At 43.4% G+C, this 20154-nt stretch overlaps 1 protein-coding gene across 2 annotated transcripts in view; it reads right to left on the minus strand.

Moving 5' to 3' along the window:
• Positions 1 to 20154, minus strand: part of LOC145360827 (protein FAM221A-like) — a 37858-nt gene that overhangs the window by 6357 nt on the left and 11347 nt on the right. Inside the window, exons 4-5 of one of the 2 annotated variants that reach the window (XM_080216316.1) lie at positions 18609 to 18815; positions 10632 to 10742 (exon numbers count right to left, since the gene is read on the minus strand). In XM_080216316.1, coding sequence (XP_080072442.1) covers positions 10632 to 10742; positions 18609 to 18815 — 318 coding nt within the window. The remainder of the gene's footprint in view (positions 1 to 10631; positions 10743 to 18608; positions 18816 to 20154) is intronic. The other variant, XM_080216324.1, reaches the window with a different exon arrangement.

A 20154-nucleotide genomic window follows, 5' to 3' on the forward strand; every position in this document is an offset into this window, starting at 1 on the left:
ATATGTTAATACTTGCTACCCACCTTATGTTCCCACAGGAAGAGAACATTCACAACATATGTGAGATGATACAGACTGGTGGTAGTATGCCTGACCTGTGGCAGCTGACCAGCAGTGAAGAGCATGCCATGGAGCTGGCAGGGGTGATGGGCCATCCTGAATGGTCACCAACAGCTAGGTCGGCATCTAGCATGCAAGTGAGCAGAAGCGCACCCTTAACCTAAGTCCTCCTTGAAGTAAGTGCGGTGCTGCATAGAATGTTTTGCCTCCCTTCTAATGTGTGTTCTTTACTGCAGCTCTGGACGCAGAAGAACTCACCCCTGCTGCTCTGGAGCAAACTGCCCATGACCCTCTGGATGAAGCTCGGAGGTATCCTCCAAGGACAGCACCACTGAAGCTGCACTGACATGTATCACACAACCCACCAACACAGATACTATCCAACGGTAGGTACCTTTAGTGTTGAGGCTTCTGGATCACCAAAGCCTCAACATCACATGAGCACATCACAGGCACTGATGCGCATCAGGTAGAGGCGGGCATATCCGAGGGCTCGGGCACACGGACGCCTGCCGAAGGCCAGCTGTCCCAACCCAGCTGCCGGGCCTCTGGGTTTGTTCCTCCCAAGGATGGTAGAGACGCATTAGCAAACTTGGGGAGTTGTGGAAGGGCTGTCAGCAACCATGCTGCAACTGCAAGGCTGTTTAGGGGAGTCCAACAGAATGCTGTTGCAGGAGGTAGTGCTGACACAGCTTGCAAACCAGGCAAACACTGCAAGAGTGGCGACCGCAGTGAAAAGTCTGGCTCAGGGGTCTGTCTTCATGGGTGACAGGGTCCAGGCCAACCTGGAAACACAATGGGCCGGGGCGAGTGTGTTTCCAGCATCCAGGAGGTGCAGCATTCGATGGCCATGGGTGTCCGGGGCATGTGGGAGACACTGCTGGCCACGGCTGTGACTTTGCTAACATTTCTGGAGACATAGCAGGCCGTGGCTGTGAGCCTTGACAACTTAGCCCAGGCTCAGAGGGCGACAGCTGAGGGACTCCAGAGCCTGGCTTGCTCTCAGAATGCTGTAGTGGAGGGGCTGCAGAGCTTGGCCAAGTCTCAGGGTCAGTGCTGAGGGATCACACAACGTGGGGCAAACACATCTAGGCTTTCAGGACTGGCAGAGCCAGGTGACGCTGGAGCTTGTGGAGCTCATTCCAGTCAGGCATCCCGTGGAGTGTTCCCAGAGCCTCTGGGCAACCCAAGGGAGGAGGAAGGGCTTCAACCCATGCCAGGGTCTTCCACCCAGGAGATCCCGGACATCCTGAGATCTTCCGATTTTCCCCCCACTTCCTCACAACCCTTCTCTCCATGGAGCTGAGTGGTCCCGATTCCCAACATAGAGGTGCTGGCCAAAAAACATGCGTCCCCAACCCTTACAGCTATGTGGGCCAGGGTGTCAGTGTGCATGCGAGTACAGGTAGGAGTTAGACTTGAATTGGCACTAGGGGCAGGATCCCAGTGTGCATAACAGTGAGTCGTCATCATCCTCCAGTCTTCAACCAAGAATCGCAACCACTGCCAGCCCAGGTACATCAACAGGTCGGGTGTGTCTGGGGAATTGGGTGGTGGGACGACAGAGGGAAGAGTGATATGGTGGTTTGACGGCCCAGGTTGGTTTGGAGGAGGAATAGCAGCTGCACTTTTTCCTGGAGCGTGGTGGATATGTGGTGGTTGCAGCCCCCCCTCACAGCACCAGCTAGGCGAAGCGGGCTGCAATCAAGACGTCCCTCACTGTCCTTCTCTGCCGGACACCTGCCATTGCCGCCCGCCCTCTTTTCTCCGGCTCTTCATATGGCGGGACATCCACCTCGCCCTCTCGCCGCTCCTCCTCCTCCTCTTCCTACTCCAGCTGGTCTCCCCACTGTTGGACAATGTTATACAGAGCACAGCAAACAATGATGATGCGTGAAGCATGCACAGGGTCATTCTGGAGGGCCCCCCAGAGCGGTCTAAACAGTGGAACCGCATCTTCAGCAGGCCAATGCACCACTCTATGATGGACTGGGTGGCAGCATGGGCCTCGTTGTAGCGGGTCTCTGCCTTGGTCTTGGGCCTCCACACAGGCATTGTCAGCCATGACTTTAGCGGATATCCTTTGTCACTCAGTAACCATCCTCGGAGCTTGGGCTGGTCTTTAAAGAGCCCAGGGATGTCCGACTGCCTGTCATGGACAAGCCCTGGATGACATGCATCAACCTGCATGATCCTCATTAGATGGTTGCAGACAGTTTGGACGTTCAGTGAGTGGGACCCCTTCCTGTTCACAAATTGCTGCGGTCCTGCAGGTGGGATCTGCAAGGCAATGTGTGTCCCATCCACTGCTCCCTGGAAATGGGATTCCCAGCAATGGAAGCGAAGCCGAGAGCCTGGGCCTCCAGCTGTGCACAGCCCATGTCGAAATTTATGTAGTGCCCTGCCCGGCATACAGGGCATCTGTGATCTGTCACGCACACCTGTGCACGGAGGCCTGGGAGATCCCAACTAGGTCACACTGAGTGCCTGAAATGAGCCGGAAGCATATAAATTCAGGGCAGCTGTAAAGTTCATGTGAACAGGGAGTGGGTGGCCCCCTCCCCAGGTGTTAGGTGTGTGAGCACCTCACAAAGTTGCGGCACCATGGTCTTGGAGAGCCACAGACGGCGAAGGCACATCTCTTCCAGGAGGGCCTCGAATGAATTGTGGACCCTGTACCTCCTTGGCCTTGGCACCCTTCGCCTTCTGTGCACCCTCTCAGCAAGCTGCTCATCCACCTCCTGGCCCTCAGCGGCAGCCCCCTGTTTTCCTTCCTAGGAACTGGTAGTGGCTGCTCCTGCGGTGGTCTCTCTATGCCCGCCACCTCGTGAGCTGTCTCATCCTCCTCCATCTCTGCTGCCACTGAGATGGCCAGCTCCAAATCAAGCAAACCGAGATCCATCTGCACAGTGGGGTTTAGAAAGAGCATAGAATGACGGATTATTATCATCAGCTGCATAGACCCAGCATCACCCCAATCCCTCACTTGGGCTAGTAACCACTTGTGAGAGCTGGCAGCACCACACAATCCATGGTGCCATGCATGACCTAATTAGGATTCTGAGATTTCCATCATGACAAATGCTTGGCACAGATCATGCAGTTCGGTCTGCAGATGCAACCGCAGCATCTGTTGCAGGCCTGTGTTGCTGGTCCGTGTCACAGGGCAGAGTCAGACGGCAAAGCAGCATCAGATGTGTATCCAGTGACAGCAGGTTCCATGCAGTCCATGTCGGAATCTCTGCATCACTGCCTGGAGCAGCAGCTGCTTCATCTGGTTAGGCCTCAGACAGCACATGGTGCACTCCTCCCCCACTCCGGAACTAGCACTGAATTCAGTCCCTGATCACATCCCACAGAAAGACAATGTCACTGCAAAATGTCCTGGAGCGGAAGGCTGAGCAGGACTCCTTGAGGGTGCCACCTACACTGAGTTACAGTACTGCCTTAGAGTGGAGGGCTGAGCAGGACTCCTTCACAGAATCTCACCCAGAGAGCTCTTTCACTTCAGATATCACAGGTCCATGGGCCAGCACCTGAAAACAGCAGGAGGAAGCCCACCATGCAACTCCAGGGCCTGCTTCCAACATCCCCTGCGCTCCACAGGCAGCATTTACCTCCTCACACTAGTTCAAGGCTGTCAAGCCAGGTTGAGACTTTAATATACTTACTCTGATACATGCAAAAGTAACATCACATCAAAGAGGTGGGAATCACAAACATGGGCAGAGATTGCCATGTCGATCCCGTTAATGGCATGCTAAGGTATGGAAAGTAATGCAAATCAGCAGCCGGTTTTCTGCGTGGTCTCGGTGGTGCCATCTTTTTCTGGTTGGGAGATGCGTACAGGTTGTAAACACTCGCGGGGAATCCACAAAATGGCCGACATGCCCATCTTCCGACCGAACCCGCGAGAAAATTTGCGGGTCACGGTGACAGTTTCTATTGCCACTAGCAACACAACAACGAATCTACACACAAGATTCCATAAACGTCAAATTAATTAAATATAATGAACATAGAACATTACAGCGCAGAACAGGCCCTTCGGCCCACGATGTTGCGCCGACCAGTTACAAAACAATGACCCACTAACCTAAACCAATCCCTTTTCGTCCATAAACCTATCCACGGATCTCGTGGATCTCGCCCCCAAACTAGGCGCATTTACAACTGCAGCAGGCAGGGCATTCCAATCCCTCACCACCCTCTGGGTAAAGAACCTACCCCTGACATCCGTCCTATAACTACCCCCCCTTAATTTAAAGCCATGCCCCCTCGTGCTAGCTTTCTCCATCCGAGGAAAAAGGCTATCACTATCCACCCTATCTAAACCTCTAATCATCTTATATGTTTCAATAAGATCCCCTCTTAGCCGCCTTCTTTCCAGCGAAAACAACCCCAAATCCCTCAGCCTCTCCTCATAGGACCTCCCCTCCATACCAGGCAACATCCTGGTAAACCTCCTCTGCACCCTCTCCAAAGCCTCCACATCCTTCCTGTAATGTGGGGACCAGAACTGCACACAGTACTCCAAGTGCGGCCGCACCAGAGTTGTGTACAGTTGCAACATAACGCTGCGACTCCTAAATTCAATCCCCAAAGTTTTGGTTAAAAGGTGAATGTTGGGATATTGGGAGAATTTCCTGTTCTTTTCCTAGCAAACACTTTGATCCAACATCTCACCTGAAAGACAGCACCCTTCAACAATAGAGCATTTCCCCAGCATTGCACTGAAATGCCCATCTAAATTTTGTACTTAAATTCTACAATGGGGCTTGAAACTACACTGTTCTGGTTCAAAAACTCGAGTGCTACCATTAACACAAACTGACTTCAGTAGCATTATTGGAGATGGTGTTCTCCAAATGAAACATTTAGCTGAGTTCCCAGCTCATGAAAAGCAATTCAAAGAAAATGAAAGGTGAAAAACAGGAATTAAATTGACAATGCATCTACGAGTTTTGATTTTTTCAATGACACTCCATTATGGAAAGGATATTGAAGCAATAAAGAACTTATAGAATAGACTAAGTGTGATGTCAGAGATGGAAGCCTTGAGTTTTTGATGAGATATTGGGACTATATATTTGGAACAAGATAGATTAAGAGGAGATTTAATCACTTTTTTAAATGATGAATGAGACATATTTGAATAGTAAAAAGCTACTTCCTCTCGCTGGGGAGTCAGTGACAAAGGGGTCATACATTTAAAATTATCACTTAGAAAAGAAGAGAAATTAGACTGCCAGTGGTGTATTGAGGAGGTTTGCTTGTCGTCAGGCATTCAGTGCCCAATTGAGCAAACCAGCATCATAGTGGGAGTGTGGAAGGTTAAAAACCACCCTGCCCTTGTCTTCAATGTTCCATGGCCACAGTTTTGCACCCTCATTTGCCCACAAGTGCAAACAGCAATGTGGGCGCAAAATATTGCAGGAGTCAGAAAACGAGAATCTTATCAGCGAGATCTCATTTTCTGATTTCCCCCATCCTTGCTGGTGATGTAATAAGGTTCCTGCCAAGAAAGATCAGTAACATCCTTTCAATAAATTAACTTCACATTAAAGGGGAAGTATCCCCTCTGGGGAGTTCCATGACGGGGCTCCTCCCCTTATGTTTTGATGGTGGGGGTTGGTCTCTGTATGTGAGGGGAGGGGTCCCTTGTTTCTTATCGAAAATCAGGGCACTCTTTTGTTCTTTCCTTGGGATTTCTGGTGTTGAGGCTTTTATCTGACCCCGCCCCACAACTGTGACTGTGCCATTAGATCTTTTCTGCACAGAGTGCTGCACAATGTGGTGAGAAAAGCTAGCTGAACAATCTGCGAGCTGCATGTCATGTTTTTTCACCTCAGCCAGCATTCTGTGCAAGAAATGGAAAATTCCATCCCATGTCTCTCGTCTCTTGTAATTCTCTCCCTGTGATCCCATCCCAACCTCACCTACCTGTGTCCAGGGATTCAATTATGATCCCAAATGAAATTCTTGGAGCACAATTGGCAGTAGCCATCACTCTCAGCAGTGCTGTTAGAGCTGTCAGTCTCTAACTGGCTGGAACTCGCAATGGACCGAATTCTCATGCTGAACAGTTAAGAGCCTGACATTCACTTAATTTGGCTGGGGTTGTCCCACAGATTCAATGCAGAGTTCCCACTGTTTTTCCAACTGGTGGACTAAAACCCTGATGCCAACATTAAACCCAGGCCCATTTATTGTTCCCAGCGAAAATTAGATTTGAAGCAGAAAAACAGGGCCATGGGGAAACATAAAAAAGTGACCTGTTTAAGCAAAATGTCCACTTGACATGAATGGTGAATTACACTCTTTTGTGTACTGTAAAGCTGGTCCTGTTCTCCTTTGCTGAAACTGCTCATTATTCAAAGGGCATCAATCCCACCTCTTCTCTACCTCAAACTGTCTTCTTAAACCACCTTTCTATGCTTCCTCCAATTTAATATCCAACATCAAAATGAAAAGCGGGTGTCTTTGTAACTTCCCTCCCTTCCCTGAGTTCTCCAACTGCCCTGAATCCACAACTTTCTCTAGGTTCTATCCCATCTCCTGCCTTGCTCTCTCCAAGCACATCCTATCCATGAGGCTAAGTTCCTGCTCCTCTGACCATTGTCCAAACAAACTATTAATCGCATATCTTCACATCCACAACTCTAAGTTAGCTAATATTATTAACAGTTCCCTCTTTTCAAGTGTTATACCTTCTCTTCAAATCGATTATCAACAACTTCTTAAAATATCTTCTTTTGACTTCTCTGACTTTGTAACTACCAACTTACATCCACTTCCTTTTCCTCTCCAAAATCCTTGAACGTGCTTTTGCCTACCAAATGTATACCTATTTTTCTCACCATTCTTTGTTTGATATCTTCCAATCATAGGAGCTACCCCTGCCACAATATTGAAATGGCTCTTTTTAAAGTCACAAATGAAATTCTGTATGAGTGTTGCCATGGTAAACTCTCCCCCCTCATTCTTTCAACCTAATCACAATCTTCCATACAGCTGACCACACATTCTTCTCCAATGTCATCATCCAGCAAGGTGGGACCGTCTCTGCCATGCTCCAAACTTACTGATCGAATCACAGTTAGGTAATCACCTTGCAACTCTTCCCACAACAGCAACATTATATCAGGAGTCCCACAAGAATCTGCCCCCATCCATTTCTCATCTCCATGCTATTCCTTGGTGATAGCATCCAAAAATGCAACATCACATTTCAAATGTACATTGACCGCACTCAGCTCTATCTCACCTATTCTTTCTTGATTCCTCCATTGACTCTGATGTGTCATACTCCTTGTCCTATACCCAATGCTGAATGGCCAAACATTTCCTCCAGCAAAATATCAGGAAGATTGAAGCCACTGTCTTTGGTACCTGCCATTCCCTGGCCATTGTTTCCATCTCTGGAAACTGTAAGAAGCTGAGCCAGATGTGACAACACTGTGCCATTTAAGAAACATATTTGTATCATCATGTTTCTCGTTGAAGGAATTTATTTTAGCAGTCAGTTCTATGTATCGGTGCTACTTTGTCTATAACTGGCAGCCTACAGGTTGATGCTGTAGAAGCATAATTGATCTTAATTGCTGGAATATTTGTTTTAATTTGGGCTAATGTGTTGTTGTTTTAGTGTATTCCTTTGGGGTTTTTCAGAATGGAGCTTTATTAGGTTGATTGACAGGAAAAGTCATGTGACTGGGCAAGGCTAGGCTCACAGAGGAGACAAGCTTAGTTCCTGCTTGGGAGCCGCAGCGGGAAATAGCTATTTCTATCTCTGAAGACTGGAAACTAGGACCTGCCATAAAATAGGTCTCTTTCTCTGAAGCATGGGAGTCAGTATTTCTAGATCTCAGTCCAGAGGTGTTAAAAGGCTGTAAACCTAGCATCCACATGAGCTATATGTTTTGTGTTAACTGATTCTGAAAAAGGATGTACATCTGTGGGGACATTGCTTAAATTGGAAATACAGGGGTAATTCTTCCAAAAAAATTCTAAGTACTGAATTGGTGAAAATTGGTGAAAAACGGTATAATTCATGATTGTTTTTTCAGATTCCAATCTCCCACACTCTGTGCAATGTAGAGGTCACAATTGTGAATATCATTAAAAGCTCAGGGGTAGGGCCTATTCATGCTGGAGTCCCCTCCATCATCCCCCTTCCCCCCGCGGCCCAATCACAGCTACCACAAGCATTCCTGGGCCAAACCTGACCACATCCATCCCAGAACGCCCTGATCTCCAGCCGGATCCCCGCCCCCCCCCCCCCCCCCCCCGGCCGTGATGATTCCCACCCCCCCCACCCCGGCAGATTCCCGCACCATGGGAGGCAGACCTCCCCCCCACCCCCGGAAGATCCCCACACAGGAGGCAGACACCCCCGCCCACCCTGATCGCTGGGCTCCTTCCAGTTCCTACCAGATCCAAATGGCAGTGGGACACCCCCCATCCTCACCATTCGCCTTTAGCCCCGCCTCCTTGACTTCATTCCTTGGCACTGCCCAATGGCTGGTGGGCAGTGCCATGGTGCCCCCTGGGTATGGGCACTTTTGGCACTGCCACGATGCCCATGCCCAGGGGGCAACACCCCCCCCACCGCCTGAGCCCTGGAGGGCCCTGATTGCCCCCGTCATTCCAGGGGGCCTCCTGCTGGTTCCCTGAAAGTGGGGAGTTACTCTAAACCCCGCCGGAGTAAAATTGCACGCGGGGTGGGAGATGCTATCGGGCCTGGAGAATTCAGTCCCAGGCCCAATAATCACATGCAATAATACTGAAAATAGATTAAAATGACTTACCTGGTTTTCCCACTGGTTTCTGGCATGTTCCCAACGACACCTGATTTCTGGAGATGGGAGACGCGCGTGCGTTGGGAACGCATGTGCAAATCCCATAAATCAGTGCACACGTGCATCTCCCAACCGAACCCACCAAAAAATTTGCAGGTCGGAATGGGACAATCATCCCCACAGAGGTAGATAGCTGTTAAGAATTATACTTTATTACATTTAAGTATTTCAACTGGTTAAAGTTATGCTAATTCTTTTTGTTATAAATTAACTGTTCTTAAATAAAGTTTGTTTTAATAAAAACTTCCTAGTGGGTAACAGAATCACACCTGGAATGAAACACTTATGCTCGCAGAAATGCCAAAATCTAATAAAGTTGGGGTCTAGGCTAGGCTAACTTCACAACAGAATTTCAGGTGTGGTCCCTAACACAGACTATTTGCAACCTAAGTATTGTATCTGATCCGGACATGAATTTGCGACCACATATTCACTCCATCCCCAAGACTGTCTACTTCCATCTCTGTAACATCTCCTGACTCCAGCTCTACATCAGCACACATGCTGCTAAAACCATCAGCCAAGCCTTGATTTGAAAAATCTCCATGGTCTCTTCAACCTTCTCCAACTCGATAACCCTCCAGTTCTGAAACTCCCGCAGTTCTGGCCTCTTTCACATCGCTATTTAGTCACTGCACCATTGGCAGCCTTCAGCTGCCTTAGTCTTAAACACATAAATTCCCACCCTAAATATTTCCTGCTCCACTTCTCTTTCAGAATCTAGCTTATTGCTCAATGTCAAAATGTTTTTGTTGTTAATGTTCTTGTTAAGTTACTGGAAAGTTTTGCTATGTGAATTGTACTATATGAAAGCAAGTTATACTTCATGGATTTTTGAAAATTTCTAACCACTTAAATAAGAGTCAAGGCAGTGTATTTTAAATATTAAAAGTAGAACATTTCTGAGAGAAAATATTACAATTTTCAGCATTGCTTCCTCCTTTTCCACAGAGGCCTGATGGCACACTTGTCTCTTAATCAGAACTTGTGATTCAAACCTTATTATGAATCTGAGCACATGTGCCAGGCTGGCACTTTAAGCCCATTACTGAAGGAGTGTTACATTGTTAGGAGTTAATATAAGAGATCCCATGCCACTTCTCATCTCTTCTTCCTGTCTCTCCTCTTTCCCCACATCCTCCTTTTTTCTCTTCCTGTATCACCTCTTCTTCTTGTCTCCCCCTCTGCTTTTCTCCTCATTGCCTCACCACCTATTATCTGCTCCACACCTTCTCCTCACTAAAATTGTTCTTTCCTGTCCTCTTCCTAGCTAAGCTTTCATGAGAATTGCAATTCGGTAATCCTATCAATGTCAAATTTTGTCTATCTGAAAATAGAATGAATATACCAATTTTTCAAGAGATTTTTCAACTGCTGAAGTTCCACTTTAGTTTCATGAGAGATTTTGCACAAACTAGTAAGAATTCATAACTTAATTGAGTTACAAATTTTTTATATGAAAGAGAAATAAAGTAATGCAGGCTGTAGTAAACAATATTTATTAATTTATTGAAACTTTCATTATGACAATATCAAGATGAAATATGCAAAGCTACAAGTTACATTTGGATTAATTCTGTTCACTTATGCATTCAAAATCAATTAGTGTATAAAAAAGGTAATTCCATATAACCTATCAAAAAATATACAATTTTTAATAATTAAAATAAATTGAAATGGTGCAATTGTGCCTTTCATTTTATTTCTTACCATCTGGAGACTGTCCAGCATTTATTGCATCCATTTGTGGTCCATAAGCTCTCAGAAAAGGATGGTCCATTGAAGTAGAAGGTGCATCAAGAATTTCATTACTTGGTGCCCCTGAAAGAATTAATATTTTACTTTATGAATAAAGTCTTGAATAGACATCTAAGGTATTAAATTGGATAAGACCTGAAAATGAACACTGAAGTTATCCTGTAGAATTAACCTATATGCAATCATGTTGCAGGTAGCACATTAAGGTTAAACTGCCTGCTATTTTACATGAATGCTTGGACTTGTCTTGGCAGCACTGATCACCAAGGGATCTGACATCATGAGCAAATGGTGCCACTTAAAAGCAGCTTGCACCTCTTAAAGGGTAGGTGCATTATGGTTTCAAGAAGTTTTTTGAGTGGCTCTGAGGGCCTTGGTAAAAGAGTTGGAAATCAGGAAAGATATTCAGTGAGAGGACTTCCTGACATATGTGTTGCTTCTAGAATCTGAAAACAGTGAAGGAAGAATATTAAATAATGAGATGTCGAGGTGAATGAGTTCATCTTCAAATGGTTCAGCTGCACTCCTTGTCCAATCCACTGTTCAACTCACTTCATCCACATCACACATCTACCAAAAATCTCTATCAATCCTTACTCAACACAAACATTCACATGCTTTCCATCACTTTTACACACATAGCACTGCTACAAGCCTCACACCTCAACTCACAGCTTGCACACAATGGCAGGTACACAAACCTGACTGTCCATCGCCCAAACATACTGCTGGAGATTCACTGACACACTTGCCTCTTTCTTACAAGAACAAATAACAATAGGTAGCAACAAAGAATTGTAGGTGCACAAGCAGGCTTGCATGTTTTATCCCCATGGAGGAGATAGTTCCGGTCGTCATGGGAAGAAGCATTGCTGAAGCCACTAGTTGGGTAGAAGTGAGCAATAATGAATATCTGTATCCTTACTCCACATTTACTCATCCCATGTCTTCTTTATCCGTCAATTGCTTCTGATTTGGGAACTGCCGATGTTCAATGTATGTGTAGCCATTTCTAACTTTCTCCTCTGTCCACTTTACAATACTAAACTTGGTTCCTTCTAAACTCAGATGCTCAAGAACAGAAGCTTTGCCATGACAGAAAAGAAAGAATTTGAAAACTGACCATCTATTGTTTACACGTCAGTCAGTCTAACACTGATGGCAAGGAAATAGTTGGAAAAAATTCTGAGGGACAGTATTAATTGTTTGAAACATTTTGTTTTACAAAAACGTGAACCGTCATGATAATAATTGATTGTGGACTTTAGAATTAGATAAGATACAGTACATTTTGCACTGTATGGATCATCAGGCCTGAGTGTCGAAGGTGAAATAGCACATGTTAGAAAAGGTTGTAACAAGGTTGTAGATGCCTTGCAGTTGTGTGTTCATGTAATGAAAATGGGTTATTAATAGAGTTAGTTCACAGAAATTGTGTCAATTGTCCTGCATCCAAAAAACAAGACAGCAGGGAGCAAAGGATAATGGTCAAATGATGTTTTTGCAACTAAAAGGCTGTTTCTAGTGAGGTTCCACATCATTCAGTATCAAGTCCTTTGCTTTCTGTGGCATGTACTAATGATTTACACTTAAATTTAAAAAACATGTTTCAGATGTTTGTAGGTGATAAAAATTGGATGTGTGGTTGATAGTGAAGAAGGAAGTTTCAAACTGCAGGAAGATATCAATGGTCAGATTGGCACAGATTGTCACACAGATGGAATTCAGTCAGAAGAAGTGCAAGGTAATACATCCAGAGAGGTCAAACCAAGCAAAGGAATGCACTAAAAATGGTACGAAACGTAAAAATGCAGAAGGACCTTGGCAAGCACATCCATATAGGTGGGTGAAGTGGTTAAAAAGACCCAAGCAACATTTTCCTTTATTAGCCAGCACAGAACTCAAGAGCAGGAGGTTGTGCCAGAACTATATAAAACACCAGTTAGGCCACAGATAATGTATTACATATAGCTTTGGTCATTGCATTACAGAAAAGATGTAGTCAAATTAGATGGATACAGAGCAGATTTACAAGGATGTTTCCAGGAATGGAGAAGTTAGCAGTGAGGAAAAGTTGAAGAGGCTGGAATTGTTTTCTTTGGAGCAGAGGAGGCCTTGTACAGGTTTAATTGTGATATATAAAATTATGAGAGATCAAGATAGCATGGATAGGAAGGATCTGTCTTCCTTAGGACAGAGGCTAATAACCAGAGGGCATGGATTTAAATTAATTGGCAAAAGGATGAGAGGGGAGTTGAGGAGAAAGTGGAGGATTGTAGGAGTCCAAAACTCATTGCCTGAAAGGGCAGAAGCCCTCATCACAGTTGATTAAGTGCTGCTTGATGGCACTGTCAATGACTCCTTCCATCACTTTGCTAATGATTGAGAATAGGCTAATGGGACTGTAATTGGTTGAATTAGATTTGTCCAAATTTTTGTGATCAGGACATACATTGACAATATTCCACATTAATCAGGGAGATGTCAGCATTGAAGCTGTGTTGTACAGCTTGGCTAGTGGGTGTGATTAATTTTGGGTCACAAGTTACCTTCAGAACTACAACCAGGAAGTGTTAGGGCCCACACCCTTTGTTATGTCTAATAATGCCTACACCTGTTTCTTGATATTACGTGAAGTGAATTGGCTAAAAACTGACATCTATGATTGCATGCCTGGTGGAAGGTGGTTGCGAAAACTTCAGCTTTGCTTCTTGCGTGTTTAGGTTATGCTGTCATTGAGGATAGTGATTTTTGTGAAGCCTTCTCCTAGTTGTTTAACAGTACATCACTAATGACTGGACATGGTAGAACTGCAGAGCTTTGAACTGATCTATTGGTAAGAGGTCGCTGAACTCTTTTTGTTGCTTTTTCCATTCTTTAGCTTGCAATTAGTTCAGAGTTTTGCGTCACCAAATTGGTACCTCATTTTTAGATATGTGTGGTCCTGCAATCCTCATTAAAACAGGATTGATCCCTCAGCTTGATGGTACTGATGACCGAGGGATGTGCCAGGCCAAGAAATGAGATGGTTGTTGAAATATAATTCTGCAGCTGCTGATTGCCCTTATCAACTTGTGGATGCCCAGTTTAGAGCAGCTAGCTCTGTTCTAAATCTAACCTATTTATCATGGTGGTAGTACCATACAACATGATGAAGGGTATCCTCTATATGAAGACTTTGTCTCCGCAAGGACTGTGCAGTGGTCACACTTACATACAGTCATAGACAGATACATGTGCAATAGCTGGATTGGTGAGACGAGATCAGGTAGGTTTATCTCTCATAAATTCTCTCACCTGGCTCAGGTCCAGTCTGGCAGATAGCTCCTTCAGGACTCACTTAATAGTAATGCTATTAAGCATTCTTTATGATTGCCATTGATGTTCCTCCCCACAATGTGTATTCTGTGTCAATAGCCACCCTCTGCACTTGCAAGTGGTGTTCAATTTGCACGAGTACTGAGGCACCAACAGAGGTAGAGTAGTAGGCAGTAATTGGCAAGAGGTTTCCTTACCCTTGATTGACCTCATACAATGAGGCAACATGGAGTCTGGAATCGATGTTGAGGAGTCTCATGACCATTCCCTCCTGGTTTTACCACTGTGTCACCATATATGGTGAGTCTGTCCAGCTGGAGGGATAGGACATACCCTGGATGGTAATGGAAAAAGTCTGGGACATTGACTGAAAGAATATGACTATGCTTGCTTCGTCTGTGGGACAGCTCTCCTAATTTTGGATCAAGTCCCCAAATGTCTTTGAAAGGTTCACGGGACTGTGCTGAGCAGTCCATATAGTTTATTCTTTTACTGAATTTTTTGTAGCTTTTTAATGTTACTGAGTGGCTTGTTAGGTAATTTCAGACGGAACAGTCAACCACATTGCTGTAGGTCTGGAGTTACATGAAGACCAAACATGGTAAAAACTGTAAATTTCCTTTCTTCTTTCTGATTCATAGTCACCATCTTTAACCAGTGCTTTTTCTCTACATTTCTTTCATAAAATCTATTAAAATGGTTTTAAGATTTTGGTTACACCTGATCCTGATTTGTAAGATTAGATTTTACAAAGTTCCATCTTTGGCATAAAATCTTGCGACTATCATGCATTGGTCAGGAAATTACATGGCCAGCTTCATATGCATAATTTTGCACATCCATTTTTTGAGCTGAATAGTGAAGAGGTTAGATATTGAGAAAGAAAATTATAATGGAAGCAAGTCAACCCCACATTTAATAATTACTAAAATGAGATCTCATGTTTAATTATGATCTTGTGCAGGGTTCTGCTTAATCCATCTTAACACAAGTGAAGAGAACAATCAATAGAGTGCATACTTCCGCAACACTGTATTAACTCAATGTTATTATAGAGACACAGCTCTTCTTTAAGTATTTTCCCTGCCTGATTGATGCTCTGCAACTACAAAGCTGAAACAAGAAATCTTTAATGAGAGCTTCCATCTCAGTTGAATCCACACCCAACAACCTGCACAGAAAAATCTGCTTGTATTTTGACACCTGTAACAAATTGCACCACAGCAGTTGACATAATCCACAACATTCAAAAACAATCAACAACATTCTAAATAAAGCAACTCTCCAACACTATTTTTAGAAAGTCATTTTGCTCTATCTCCCAAATTAACAGATCGTTTTTTAAAAATTCTGGAATCCAGACCCAGATTGACAACATCTCCAAAAACTGAACAACTCTTCCTTGGACTATGTATGCCAAGCTTCGCTGAAAATGTCCATTAGTTTTTTGAGATATATGTTTACAGACAAACAGACTAATAAACAGGGGTGAAACATTACTGTTGCCCATCTTCACTGACAGAGATAGTAACATACATCTCAATGATACTGGCCTCTTTTAGAAAAAAAATTAAGAAATATTTCAAGATGCAAGGGGTGATAAAAGTTTTAAACGTGATCAGTTGTTAACTTTATAACTTGGGTTGATAGATTTTTATATAGATAAGGGGCAAAGATCCATATGGAGTTAGGTCACAGATTAGCAATGATCTCATTGAATGACAGAATAGGATGTTGCTCCTAGGTTTCCTATGTTGTGAAGGTGTAGGAGACAAACATTTACACTTCCGATGGACAAGGAGAAAGTATGTACACAAACATAGACACATTTATCTTGGTGTTTGTTATTTTCCTATTAAATTTTTGTGCATTTCATCCCAAGTATGACAAACACTCACTTAACTATATTCATTCAGCTCTCTCGATTTATCCTCATTTAGCTTTCATCTCTGTTTTCATAAGTAATTGGACTTCAACACCAAAGCGTGCTACCAGCCTTTGTTACATCTTATGCAGCAAGATCTACAATAAGTACAAGCCTCGGTCTTCCCCACTGCCTTTGTCACACTCATTTTGGCTATGCAACATTGCACTGATACAACACTTAATAGTCACTACACACCTTATTGGTAATACTTGGTGGGTCTTAAAAAGCTGCTGGCTTACCCAAACTTGTGGTTCCCAGACAAACAATACGCAGTTGTGACATCCAGTACTGGGAAACAGTGCAGCATGTGGAACTGACTCACTTTGCAAAATTCAACTAGTGTTCCCTTGCTGGTAATGCAGTTAAGCCCAGATCACAACCAAGTACATCCTCAATTTTGCCAGTCACACCAAATTGGGGCTTTTATTCTAGTTTGTCTCATAACCCTTGTTAAAAATTGAGTTCTGTTAGCCAATTCCTAATTTGTTGAGATTACATCAGTTTGGTCTAGATGTGGTACTTTGCACATCTCAACCTCATGTTTCTTTAAAAATATCTATTACTACTCGTAAAATGTGTAACTCATGGAAATTTGATTTCTGACATAGGCAATTTTCCCTCCTTTTCTTGGGTGAAGACAGATGCTACAGTTATCATCTTTGCAAATGGATCATATTTTATTTGGTCCTGTATTAAATTTGTAAATATTTTTAGGGAAAATAAATCTTATTGTTACGAAGTCTTAAGTTCTATGTTCCTCTTAACTTCTATAATTGAAATTTTATACCTAGTTTTACTTTTTTATTATCCAGAATCTGACCTATAAAGTTCTGTATATGTTTTAAAAGTCAGTTGTTTATCTTCAATATGTTTCTTTACACTGCTCCTTAATTGGACTCCATTGCCCTTTGTACTGATTTGCTAATGATGTGATTGAAAGATCGACAACAATTCATCATAGAACCCCCACAGTGCAGAAGGAGGCCATTCAGCCTATTGAGTCTGCACTGACTCTCCGACAAAGCATCTTATCTAAGCCCACCTCCTGTCCTATCCTCATAACCCAACACATTTATCCCACTAATTCCCCCTAACCTACACATCTTGGGACACTAAGGGGCAATTTAGCAGAGCCAATCCACCTAACCTGGAGGAAACTCATGTAGACATGAAGAGAATGTGCAAACTCCATACAGTCACCCAAGGCTGAATTGAACCCGGGTACCTGCAGCTTGGCACAGCAGTGCTAACCACTGTGCCATCATGCCACATATTCCTTAAATCATTCACACACCTCTGTTGTGGGTTATCCCACCATTGTGGTCTTTGCTTTGAAGCTGTCTCATTTTAAAGTTTTATTTTAATGTTTTTGTACTCATGTGCTTTGCTCATACTCTCCTGAGCAGTTAATTTTGAATGATATTATGATTACTCGATCTTAATGTTCCTCCATTTTTGCCTTATTCACAATGCCAAAAAATTAGATCCAGAAAAATTCCAACCACACTCATTTGCTCAACAACAATGCAATTAGCATCTATCAAATGTGTTATTCTATTAGATTTTCATCTTTTTTCTCAATCAACATTGGGATAACTGAATCCTCCATAGCATTGTTATCACATTTTTACAGACATCCCTTATCTACAAGGGACATCTGTAATAACATTCAAAGAGTGCCTTACTTTCCTGATCTTAATCTAAACTGCATTCGTTGCATTAGCCAAGTTTTCTTTCTTTCTGAAAATGTAATATCCTAGTTTAGCAAAGTCTCCATTATTCAGCTAACTATGCACCTTGCCTTCAATAAGTTTCCAATTCTGCAAACCTGTTTCAAATGCTCCTAACATCCAGTTAAAATCTCAAAATCACCCCAGTAAAAATTAGTAAATATTTGGACGATGTAAGCTAATTAGCCAGATTAAATTCAATGGTGTTTGTAATAAATTATTTCTAAGTAGGTAACTTAGAATAGAATTTGATTAAGTAAATCAGGGAAGCAGAAAAATATTTCTAAAATAAGGAAAGAACTCTAACATACCTTTTTAACAACTGGCTTTAGCTTAATTGAAGTAGCATCATAAACCATTAGAGAAATCAAACTGTAGAAACTTCCATATGGTGTCGGACCGAAGTTTATGTCTCATTAGTAATAATTTTTATGCCCTCAAGAATCACATCACATCTTGTAAGTATAGCTGCACAGATGCCAATACCATGCAGTACTGTCCACAAGTGTGCCTAGATATGTCACTCCATCATACAGTGTTTCAAAGTCAATGCTAACCCTGTCTGCTCCCAATCTATACGCAAGTTTACTTCCCAATGAGCAACACTGGAAATGGTAACTAATAGGTATTTCCTTTCTCACCTTAAGACAGTGGTGGTCAATCACAACATACCAATTGTTATTCCAGCTAACCCAGAACAGACTGAGGATCAAATCTGAGACTTTCCTGATATGTACAGCTCAATACTTTATGGACTCTTAATTTAACAAATGAACAATCAGACAGTCATATTTCTTTTCAGTACACACTGGACTATTCAGTATATTAATAATTAACAAGAATGTAGAAGTTAATCCTCACAATCAATCAGTTGAAGCGCAATCTTGCCATCCTCTCCATTTACACTATTCACTTTCCTATATTTACTATATGCGAAGCACTGAAACCACAAACCTATTCCACTCGAGTCTAGCCGCATATATCCTTCCGCCAACGCATTAAATCCAGTCAGTCCTCCCATGGCAGCATAGGGAGTATCTGGTCCCACTGGTCTTCCTCTAGCCAAGCGTTCATCTTTGGTCTCAACAATCATTGTATGAGCAAATGTTGGGTGGGTACAGCCACAGGTAAAGGAACTGTGAAACCCAGTACATCCTGTACCTAAAAGAAACAAACTTTAAATTCTGCAGGCAATACCAAGTGTAGAAACATGTCAGATGATGACAGTTAAAAAAGTATTAAATTTGTGTTACATTTCAAAATATTACAAAAATGTATTACATTTCAAACCCTCAACTTTCCATGGTACAAAAGAACACATCAGTTATCTAACTTAAATGAAAATATAGAAGCAATCAACATGTAGTTATGGTCATGCACTGTTATAAAGATGTTTGGATGTGTGATTTCCATTGCATCAGGTCTCTGCTTCCAACCAGACCATCATGAAAAATACTGTCAGAGACTTCTTCCAGACACATCAAAAGAAAACCCGGATGACTTGCACTTTTTCACTCAAAATTATCAAAATTGACTTAGCAGCTGATCACTAGCCTGGCCTGGGAACATGTTGGTAGAGTAAAATAAATTAGAATATATAATTGTTATCAATAAAAGATCACTTACATAAGAACATAAGAAATAGGAGCAGGAGTAGGCCATCCAGCCCTTCGAGCCTGCCCCACCATTCAATAAGATCATGGCTGATCTGTCGTGGCTCAGTTCCACATTCCCACCCTCTCCCCATAACCCTTAATCCCCTCTCTTATCAAAAACCCATCAACCCGCGTCTTAAAAATGTTTGGCAAGGTAGCCTCCACCACGTCAATGGGCAGAGAATTCCAGAGATTCACCACCCTTTGAGTGAAGAAGTTCTTCCTCAACTCCGTTCTAAACTGCCCCCCCTTTATCTTGAGGCTGTGCCCCCTAGTCCTACTGTCCTTTCTGAGCGGGAAGAGCCTCTCCACCTCTATCCTATCCATCCTATTCATCATCTTATACGTCTCAATGAGATCTCCCCTCATTCTTCTAAACTCTAACGAGTACAAGCCTAGTTTATTCAGCCTCTCCTCATAGTTCAACCCCCTCAACTCCAGCATCAGTCTAGTAAACCTCCTCTGCACTCCCTCCAAGGCCAAAATATCCTTGCGTAAGTACGGCGCCCAAAACTGCACACAGTACTCCAGCTGCGGCCTCACCAATGCCCTGTACAGCCGCAGCAGGACCTCCCTACTTTTATATTCAATCCCCCTCGCTATGAAGGCCAGCATCCCATTCGCCTTTCTGACCACCTGCTGCACCTGCAAGCTGGGTTTTTGCGACTCATGCACAAGGACGCCGAGGTCCCTCTGCACTGTCGCCTGCTGCAGTTTTTCTCCACGTAAGTAATAATTCTTCCTACCATTATTCCTACCAAAGTGGACAACCTCGCACTTGCCAACATTAAATTCCATTTGCCAGTTCCTGGCCCATTCGCCCAGCCTATCTAGATCCTTCTGCA

Source organism: Carcharhinus amblyrhynchos, chromosome 2 (assembly GCF_965287045.1).
Source record: "Carcharhinus amblyrhynchos chromosome 2, sCarAmb.v2.hapA, whole genome shotgun sequence".
In the NCBI taxonomy this organism is placed as follows: Eukaryota; Metazoa; Chordata; class Chondrichthyes; order Carcharhiniformes; family Carcharhinidae; genus Carcharhinus; species Carcharhinus amblyrhynchos.